The sequence below is a fragment of the Nansenia antarctica genome (assembly GCF_963989245.1).
Source record: "Nansenia antarctica genome assembly, chromosome: 7".
Lineage (NCBI taxonomy): Eukaryota > Metazoa > Chordata > Actinopteri > Argentiniformes > Microstomatidae > Nansenia > Nansenia antarctica.
In genome coordinates, this window is record NC_137677.1 from 52,375,074 (window position 1) to 52,385,920 (window position 10,847).

The 10,847-nt window shown below is 49.4% G+C and overlaps 1 protein-coding gene across 1 annotated transcript; it reads left to right on the forward strand.

The window, feature by feature from the left end:
• Window positions 1-2,073: 2,073 nt before the first annotated feature.
• LOC308161503 (ATPase SWSAP1-like) lies at window positions 2,074-5,516 on the forward strand. The gene is made up of 3 exons (XM_080535526.1): window positions 2,074-2,350; window positions 3,665-4,033; window positions 5,275-5,516. The coding sequence occupies exons 1-3, from the start codon at window positions 2,078-2,080 to the stop codon at window positions 5,485-5,487; spliced, it is 855 nt and encodes a 284-aa protein (XP_080391652.1). The 5' UTR covers window positions 2,074-2,077; the 3' UTR covers window positions 5,488-5,516.
• Window positions 5,517-10,847: the final 5,331 nt, after the last annotated feature.

Sequence of the window (10,847 nt, forward strand, 5' to 3'; positions counted from 1 at the left end):
CAGGGGAAATGTTCTTTCCATTTAACTCGGAACCCTCGAGACGCCTCCACCTCTTTAGAGTCAGACTCATTGTAGCTTGGTTTCATGAAGTAATTGTTAAGCTTACTTTGTCTTGCCATGTTTACCTCTCGCTCGCTATGGTGCACTTTGAGCTGCAACGTTTGCAGGTTAAAAGCGCTAGCCTATAGGCTACAAATAAAAGTTATTATTATGGTGGCCCGCTGCGCAGGGTTGCCAGATGGGCCGGGTTATCGCCGAATGGGCTACTGGGTTTAGCGGTAATAGACTGGTTAGGCTGTATTGTCAATTCCATCTGGCAACCCTGCCACCGCTGTCCCGACCCAGAGCTCTGCTGGAGGGAGCCCAGGTCGGAGCGAGACTCAGAGAAGGATCTACTCCCCGAGGCGAAGAGGACCTGCAGGGGCATGGTCTCCTCCTGGATGTTGTCCAGAGGTTCCTCCCCGTTGGGGTTGAGGAAGACGTAGGCGTCGTGGGACTCCAGCAGGGACGACTGGGAGCGGGGCGCTGGGTGCTGGTGGAGAGCGTGGAGCTGGTCCACCAGCCAGCCCCCCCCGGTGGCGTGCACAGATGTTGCACAAACGAATGCTCAGCATCACACTGCCAGATAGCAGAGGTGGAGAACCCTGGCTGGGGTTCCAGTGCACGGAGCTGAGGCTCATGTGGGCAGGTCTGGGAGTGGTCCTGGTACCAGGTCACCAGGCTGTGGAGGCGGGACACTCTCTCCCTTTTCCCTGTAGGTACAATTAATGATCAGAGAGGGGGGGGGGACGACTACCAAATGGGCCTAACTAAATCCTCAATGTGTGGAGGCACAGGTGGAGACTTGGATGGAGGTGAAGGGCACTGCTTACCCCTTTTCTGTTTTATGCATAGTTCTTCACCAGTCTTCTTCCTATCCGCCAAAAACAGAGGGTTACAATTATTATGGCAAAAATGACACGAGCTAAAACAACCTTGAGCTTAGAAGGGGTGGCTGCTGCCTGCTGCCACTTCTAGATACTGGCACTAGCCCAGTTTGACTCATTAGGGGACTGGGTCATTAGGAGAGGTTTCCTGCAGTAAAGTGGTCTTCTTCACATTTAATTCGGACTGTAAATGTCAGCAGAGGACGAATGTAGTAGTCCACGATCATCTAGGTCCTGGATAATTGCTCGGTAGAGTCTAGCCTACCACTTCAAATGAGACACAGACATGACATGAAACAGACATACCCTATGCCGTATTTCTGCTGATATCTCTCCCCGTATGTTGAGTCGAGCAAGATGAGGCACTCCGCCAGCCCAGCGTCACTCAGACTCGTCCGCCGGCGCAGCTCGCTCCAGACCTTGTGAGATTCCCCGAGATAGACTCGCCTCACGTCGTACTTCTTGCGGGACTCGAGGCGTCTCTGTGCGCGATCCGTGTCTGTGAGCCTCGGGCGGCCTCGACAACGCCGCAGAATCGCTTTTATTTGGTCCTCGGCTTCTTTAGTGTCCAGGGGAGGACCCTCTTCTTCTCCTGCATAAGCATCCGCCATCTTGGCAAACAGCTGTTATAGGTCTGTTGTTGTGATTCTCAAGGATTGCGGAAGCTTGTTTGACCTTAACAGGAAATCGAACCTTGTTTTTTTTTTTCACGTGCATCCTAGTTGCGCTGTACTTTCACATGTTCAGATTGTATTCATATAACGCGGTGCTTGTCTTGTCCACACTGTTCAATCTTAAATTGTTATTACTATAAAACTAAGGCAGTGCGTAAACTTAGCCTCTTAGAAAAAGGGTAGAAAAAAGGGTTTGAAACGGAATCCGTGTGCAAGCTGCAGCCAGCCTGGCACCACACGTTCTTAAAAGAAATAAAGCTTTATTGTACTTAAAACAATATTTCGTATGTGTTTTTTGCGAGAGTTCTTTACATCAAACTATATACAGCTGTGTGCCAATCAATCAGGGGGGTGGCACCTGGGGTGGCCAATCAGATTTTAGGGGTGGCCTGGGGTAGCACGTGACCTGGACACGACCCTGCATCCTGCACTGCCATTCAACTGGACTACGCGGGAAATTACGTCATTGAGATAGTAATGGCCGATATTTTGACCAACGTGTTTAGTACATTCGTTCCACAGACGGGGACGGGGATGTTGAAGGCTTTCAAAATGTCGCCATCATCATCTTCATGCAGTACGTTGGTGGTCGGGGAGAGAAGCGTCAACCGCTCCCTACTGCTCCTCGCCGCGGTGACGGCTGCCTCTGAGTTGGGCCTCAAAGTGTTCTTTTTCACCCAGACTCCAATTCTAAGCCTTCCAAGCGCTCTTCACCACTACATGTACAACTTCAGCCCAGAACATTTAAAGGTAATTCTATCAACAGCAACACTGACTGACAACAGCCAGATAAACTGTCAACACTTCTTTGTCTCAGACTGTCAAAGTAATTGATGCCAAGATGGTAATTTCTAATGGAGATGAGGATGAGTGTGCTTTACCCTGAATAATTTAAATTGGGTGGTGTCATGACAACTGTTACACTACAGCAACTGACTCAACATTCCTTCTGTTATGTACAGTAGGCTACAAGTGAAAATGGTCTGTTCTGTAGAGATGAGATGGGGACTTTGGCCTATCTCGTCTCACTGTCCAGTGTCTCCAGGTGGAACTCCCCTGTCTCAGTCACAGAGATGGTTTGCTTATCAGAGCAGAACATGATGGGCCCGCAGCCAAACTGAACTCTCTCCTGTCCTGAAATCAGAGGGAGAAAATGTATAGTAGCCTATTTCTCAGGCCTCAAAAGCAAATGGTTGAGTTATTAACTCTATAGCCTAGGTGACAGCACTGAACAGCATGGAAGGTCAAATATGCTACACTTCCTAGACCCTAGTAGCCTAGTTCACCCGGCCCATCCTCAAGCAAAGTCGTCAATCAGATCCAGTGTTGCCACAGTTACTTTGAAAAAGTATCCTGATTACTGATTACTCCTTTAAAAAGTAATCTAGTTACTTTACTGATTACTTGATTTTAAAAGTAACTAAGTTAGATTACTAGTTACTTTTTTAGTTACTATTGGCAGCTGCCTAGGCACCCGACCCCCCCCCCCCCCCCCCCGCAACATAAAAATGAAAACTGGTTTTGCCAAAACTCACTTTATTTTAACAGTAACTTAAATTACATAATTAAACTTTAAACAATAACTTAAAACAACAAAATAAAGAGTCTTTCTTTGCCTCACCCAACAAAAATCACTGATCAGATCCAATAAACAAACGCTATGACAGTCAGGGCATAATGGTTGAGAAACTGTAAACCCAGTCACTGAGACACTTCTGACTCACCTTTTGCGTTTTGAATTATGGTAAATATTAAATGGACTCACTGCACTTATATAGCGCCTTATTCCAAAGCGCTTTACAATGGCCTTTCATTCACCCATTCCAACACCAATGGCGGCAAGCTGCCATGCAAGACGTCTGCAGCAATTTGGGGTCAGTGTCTTGCTCAAGGATACCCAAGACTGGCGTCTGGTCATTCACAACACGTGGCCAGCCGTGGATCGAACTGCCAAACCGCCGACCTTGCGATCATTAGACACTGGCTCTACCTCCTGAGCCACAGCCGCCCTACAATTATATTTGAAAGCAGCTTGTTTTAAACCTTCTATTGTTTTCTTTTCAGAAAATCCAGTTTGTGTACCCCAGGACCATGGAGGAGTTGCTTCAGGAGGTGGCCCGTCAGCATGAGTCCTCCGCGGTGTCCGCTGTGCCTCCATCCCTGCTCATAGTGGATGGACTCGAGGGCTACCTTCGCAGCGGCCCTGGGCTGACCAGTCGCTTCCAGCAGTGGGAGCAGTTCTCTGCTGCGTCTCTCTCTGGCCTGCTCTATGACACGGCTGCATTCCTCACCCAGAGTCTGGAGCAGAAGGCCACAGAAGGCCTGGCCCCCTGTCGGGTCATCGCCTCCTTTCAGTCCGAGTGGGAAGGACTCCCAGGAGGGGAACCCTCAGCACCAGACCCTATCCTCTCAGTGCTGGACCGGTACTTTCAGGTAGGGATGGGACGATTATCGTTTTTATCGTTAATCGCGATAAAAACACCCGCGATAACTTAATCGTGGAGAATTTTAATTATTTGAATAATCGCCATAATCGTATGTTATGAATAAACTGTGTTTAACAAATGTCTGGCGCTATTTTTCAGCCTAGTCTACATTACTTTTGCAGTCAAGTTAGCGACTGTTACTGTAATATAATTGCAATTCCTCACATGAGCCGCGCGCGAATATCCTCACAGAACTTGTCTCGCGCTATTGTTCAGACTGCATGGGTAACGTTACTGTCAAGTCAGCCTTGTCAGTCAGTCACTAGGTAACGTATGCTAGCCTACTCACCATGGCTGGTGAAAAACTTTAGACGGGATACTGTCATTGGCCTGCCTATTACCAGGCAGTGACAGTCTATGGCTGCAAAAGGCACGGTCACCCCTAAGCTTTAGCAAATATATTGTGGTTTACTTAATACTGTTCAGCACTTGAGGTTACATGCAATGCATGACTTGTGCTATAGGCTAAATACAATTATTAAAGCGGCAAGTAGCAAGTGTGCGCATCAAAGGCATTAGGCACGTAACATCCATGCTGTATAAACACATGACAACCGTCCGTTATTTCCCGAACTTTGCCCGAACCCCCTGCGAGGACCCGGGGAACAACGGTACGCTCCCCGCGGCTGCTATCAGACTGGCCGCGGGAGTGAGTGTTGAGGGAGAGAGGAGACGGCAACCCTCGCTCGCCATAGACTGTATCCCTACTCGTCTCTCCTGAGCTCGGTTGTAACGTGAACCGTGGAATACGGGATATGTTAGATGCTTTACAGTAATTCCCCAAATGACCAGAATAGGAAGTTAGATTTGTCGCTGGTCGCTTTTGACTAATTAAGTCGCCAAGGGGCTCTGGAAGTTGGCAACACTGGGAGTGCGTTCTTTAAACTTCCTTGGGTACGTTAATGAAAGGTGCTGATTGGCCGAAAAGGAATTGCTCTTTCTTAAGGACCCGGATTATGGCCAGAGATATGTGCCACTAGAATCTGAATTTGAATTACTGACTTAAAATGTCCTAAAAATACAACAAAATCTAAGTTAAAGTGATTACAGTGTGTTTTATTGGCATTAAAAATATATAAATAAAAAAACTTATTTTTTAAATTCTCGCGATAATATCGTGGATCGCGATTATTTTGCCCACGATAATCGTGACATGACATTTTCTAATCGTCCCACCCCTACTTTCAGGTCCGGTGCACCTTGGACCAGGATAACGGTTCTGGCACCACTGGAGCGGGACTACAGGACGTGTGGCATGTTTACCTGTCTGGGGCGAGCATCACAGAGGCCACCTGTGCTGCTGAGGGTCAGAAGGAGGAGGAGGAGAAGGACCCAAGACTGGCACGGGAATGGCGTCTGGTCATTCACCCCAGTGGCTCGATGGAGTTTACAATGGTTTGATGGAAAATACCATCATATGGTACACACGTGACTCCTTCAACAACTGGAAATGTTCTGTGTCTCTGTTATGTTTGTGTTACCTTTGTCCAACGGAGACCTGTTGTATTATGACAATTTATGCACTGTAAACTGTTCTGAGGTCACGAAAAGTTATGTGTCGTCTTGTGTGCTATCTGCATATGTATATACATTTTTGTTTTTGTGAATAAATCTTTGACAGCATCTATTTTCGTCTTGATTTTAGTTATGCATCGCTTGTGTGATCCTGTCATGAACTCACTTTAGCCTCCCGCTGTGCTGTCATGTTACCCACAGAAATAACACGTTGACGAGCATCGTTGCAATATTCATGCAGTGCTATTTATGAACTAGATGATATAACAACCTCACATGGTGGTGATGTTGTGTAGTGTCTCACCTTGTCTCACATTCGCATTACACCATAATAGCTAAAAAAACAAAGTCAATTCACATTTTTTCCAATCATATTTAAACCTCACTTCCATTTTTGTTGCTCAGACCATCACATCACTGAAGCGCACAGCCTACAAATCAACAAGCTTTGATAATAATTGCCGTCCTCAAAAAACGATTATGTGTTCTGTCTGTGACACAATTTCACAAGTGATTCAATCGCTGTTGTTGTTTCAATAAACTTTTTAATGGCCTATGGGTGTCATTATCAAAATAGTTAGCAGTCATCACCATCAATCATCACCTGCATTATAGTTATGATGATTGTACCCCACTGGAAAACACATTGGAAAAACCCCATTGGAAACTGCACTTCTGTACCCCAGTAGAGAGGTGTGGCCACTGTGGAACGTCACTCTAATGATCTATGTGTGAACTCATGTGCCTCGCCTGGCATCATGGCATTGGATAAGTCTCATCTCCAGCCCGTGCCCTGTTGTCTTATCTGTCCTACATGCTGTGACCTCACATTCTCATACTCAACTCACATGACAAAGCCATGTCACCTCCTGTCCACCCGCTTGCTGTGTGCAGGGGCTTCCATTTGAAACAATGAGAGCGGCAGTAACAGAATTGCGGTTCATTTGGCATCTGACATCTTTTTGTTCTCACCTGAAAGGACCCCAACAATGAGTGTTTAGTACACAGTTTAATGAAATAAACGTTTTTTTTAAAAAACATCCATACAAAATACACTAATTAATATATCGACATAATATGCATGATATTGACACTTTTTTACCTTTAACGAAACAGGAATTGGCCTATACACTCACTGAGGGTCAGTATAGAGATTATCACCACAGTGGTAACGTAAAGAAAGCCCTGAGAAAGTATTTACGACATAATGTTGAAATAACTTCAAAAGCAAATGGGTTCAATAGAGACAAATAGAATATATCTAAATAAATGTACATGAACCTCTAAATAAATGTTATAAGAAATGTACATGATTGATGCTTTTAACCAAACTAATTCAGCAAATGGACAGTAAAGCATTTTAAACTGATTATTAGGCTGTCTTTGTTATGCAAGACCGATTATGGTTACAATGTTCTAAACCTGGTGTTTTCAAACTGAGGGGACTGTGTTCCATATCTTCTAGGCACAATAACGATAACAACACCACCTCATTTCTCTCTAAACATCTACTGATATTGATATAAATATTGAGCCACTAGTTCATGGACTGTGAACATGGTCTGTCATACTGTACCAATAGATGGCGCCACTAAGGTAGCCTTGTAATATCTGCAGGGATTGCAGGCCGTGTCTCTCTGGCTTCGTTCACACGGCAGGTCTTGATGCTCAATTGATGCTCAGATCCGATTCAGATCCGATTTATTTGTTTGCAGTGATGTGAATAACGGCGTTAGAATAAACGACGATACTAACGGCGTTACTTTTTCAGTAACGGGTTATCTAATTACTTACTATTTCCATCGTTACAACGCTGTTACCGTTACCGGTAATTCAATGCGGCGCGTTACTAGTTACTACTGAAGCTTCTCATTGTCATCCGACCTCAGTCACAGCTGCAAATGTGTTTTTGTTTGTTTGTTGGGGAGGGGGGAGGGGAGGGGCGAGACAACCGCTTAAGTGATCATGATTGGCTATGGTAGAGTTAAGTGATCATGATTGGCTATGGTAGATGAAGAAATACGCTCCTCAATGTCAATGAAGTGTTTAATGACAAAGATGAAAACGCCCTGCAAATATACAAACAATAGAAGCATGAATTGAGATAAAGTATAAGCAGGGTAAATGTAATATATATAACTTAACCAGAAACATTCGAATAACCAACTTACAGGAATAGGTGGACAGCTCAATAGTCGGCCACCGTAACATGAACGTCTGACACTAAACAAATAATAACATGGCCGACTCCTGACTGAGCCGGACAGCATAGCAAACGAGATACTGCCACCTAGTGGACAGGCGGTATACCCTTCATCCCCCCCAGTCCGGAAAGCTATAAACTAAAATAGGTAACCGGACTCAGTCCCGCGTCCAACGGCCTGTTTCGGGCTCGTAGTGCTTGGGTGGCTCCCTTGTACGGCGAGGCCTCGTAGGACGGGGCAGCGACAGTGGCGACTGCGACACTAGAAGCGAAGCGTTCGGGGTGGCATCAGTGGGTACAGGGTCGCCCTGGGACCCGAGGCCAGGGGCCGCCTCACCAGCAGACGCCGGCAAGGAGGGACCCAGGGCCGCGCCACAGGGTCCATCCGCCAGCTGCTGGACGATCCCCTGGGGCACCACCGGGCACGGTTGGACAGGTAGGGAGCGGTGTACCAAGGGCGCAGGTGGAGGGGACATAGCAGCTGGCTGGTGAGGAGCATAGGGGGTGTAGCCACGGAGGAACCGCCGGTTGCGTAAAGTCAGGCGTCCAGACCCATCAACCTTAACCCGATACTGATCGTGATCACGTGACTCCACCACCACCCCTGACCTGTCCCACTTGTTAGGGCTAGGGCCCTGCTGGTTCTGGAGGAACACCCTCTCACCAAGTGCCAATGGGCGGAGTGGCTTCGAGTGAGCCTGCAGGGACTCAGTGGTACGGGACATCCGGGTCCGAAGGGCATCCTCCTTTGCCGCCCATGCTTGGCGCCAGAGCGGTCGGATATGTGGGTTCGAGAACTTCTCAAGCCTGTTGACGAAGGAAAGCGAACCTCGAAGGGGGTGACCGAAGATAATCTGCGCCGGTGAGAGGTTGCAGTCGGGGTCAGGCGTGTTGCGTAACTGTATCATGGCACGCAGAAAGCGGTCATGATCGAGACTGCCAGTCGGGCCAGTGTTGGACATCAGGAGGCGCTTCGCAGACTTCACTGCAACTTCCGCTCTTCCGTTTGACAGTGGGAAAGCAACAGAGGACACACGGTGTTTGACGCCCCACAAACGGAGGAAGTCCTGTGTCTGGCCTGCTGTGAACTCCGGACCACCGTCGCTCGAAAGTTCCTCCGGCACGCCAAAGGAGCCAAAGTACGCACGGAGGTGGCGAACCAGCCCAGCTGAGCCTCCCATATCAGTGCCTGCTGTGGAGCATAGGACCTCCACCCAGCCCGATAGTCGATCTCCGATAACCAGGAAGTGACGACCTCCATAGTCAAAGAAGTCAGCAAACACCGCCTCGAATGGGGTGGACGGTGGCGAGGATGGCAGGGGGGGCGTGGCTGCTTGTGACGGAGCGTTCCGGTTACAGTCCGCACATCCGTACCTGGCAGCTCGGATGTCCTCTGACATCCCTGGCCAGTAGACTATGGCACGGGCCTGTTGCCCCATCGCCGAGATCCCTTGGTGGGCGGCATGGAGGTGTCGAAGGACGCTGTCGCGGAGGGATGGAGGGACCACGACGCGGTCATGATATAGCAGGACGCCGTCCTGTGCGTAAATGGACTCACAGACTGGTGATAGACTCGCCAGGGCTGGGTCGTTCATATCAACCCTGTCCCCATGTTCGATCAGGTGCAGAAGGTGGCTGAGGCATGCATCACTTGCTGTTTCTCGTGCAAGGACGGTCCAAGAGACGGCTCCGAGCTCTTGTGCATCGGCGCGGATGGAAGCCATAAGTGCTGACTCCACGGCGTCAGGCACGCCCGGCAATCCCAGTGAGAGGCCGTTCGCTGAGCCTGATGGAGACGGATGTCTTGAGGTTGCGTCAGCGGCATAGTTGCTCTTTCCAGGCAGGTGCACAATGTCGAAGCGCCATGGGAGGGTACGCTGCTTGAGTCTAAACAGGCGTGAGTTCGTTATCTCATCTAGCGTACGGTCGCCAAAGATCTTCACCAGGGGCTTATGGTCTGTAACTACGACGAGGTTGTCGCTCCCCTGCGTGAAGTACCGTGCTTGCTCCAGACCCCAGGCCACGGCTAGGGCCTCTCCTTCGATGGCCGCATAGCGCTGTTCGGCCGGGGACAGGAAGCGTGAACCAGCGAGGGTGATCCTTCATCCTCCCGGGCAGCAGTCTGGTATGCCCGAGGCGCAGCTACAATGTTGTTGGAGCAGGAAGTAACCAATACCGCGCTTGGACCAGTCAGGGCGGAGGCAGGTGCGCTTCTGCATGTCGTAGATCTCCACGCCCTCACGGATAGCCCCGACAATAGCACTTTTGGACGTTTGGAAGGCTTCCTCCAGTTCGGGTGACCATGAGAATCTACAGCGTGGGCTGAGGAATGGCTTAAATGGAGCCATCGTGTCGCGCAGCTGGGCATAGTTCGACACCTGGTTGACAAGGCCGAACCAGCTCCTGACATCCGTCGTGGAGTCCGGGGTGGGGAAGTCTCGGATAGCGTCCAAGTACTTGGGAAGTGGCTCGATAGTAGTGTCCGACACCCTGAAGCCAGCGAACTCGACGTCCCTCTCCGCAAACTGGAACTTGTCCGGGTTCAACACGATGCCTGCCCGGCCGACACGAGTAAGGAAGTCGATGGTCCTCCACCAGTGCTGCTCCAGGTCGGTATCATAGTGGATGGTGTCATCCACACAACGTTCCTTACGCTCATAGTCCGAGAGGACCGCATCGAAACGGCGGTTGTAGCCATCCCCCGACGATAGGAAACCTTGTGGCGCCCTGGTGTAACGCCAGCGGCCAAAGGGCGTGATGAATGTGGTCAGGTGACGATCCGATTCACGCAGGGGCACACTGTGGTAGCCATTCCAGGCGTCCGTGACAGTCTTCCAGGTGTCCTTTGGGATACGACGTGCGAGGTGGAATGGGGACTCGGTGGCGAAAGTCTCACGTAGGCAGAACTTGTTGAGAGGTCCACGGTCCTGCGGGGGGAGCCATTGTGCTTCCGAGTGACCACCATACGATGGCACCATGTCACTGGTTCGCCGTATGGCACACGTTCAATGACACCGAGGGCCTCATCCCGGAGAAGGTCATC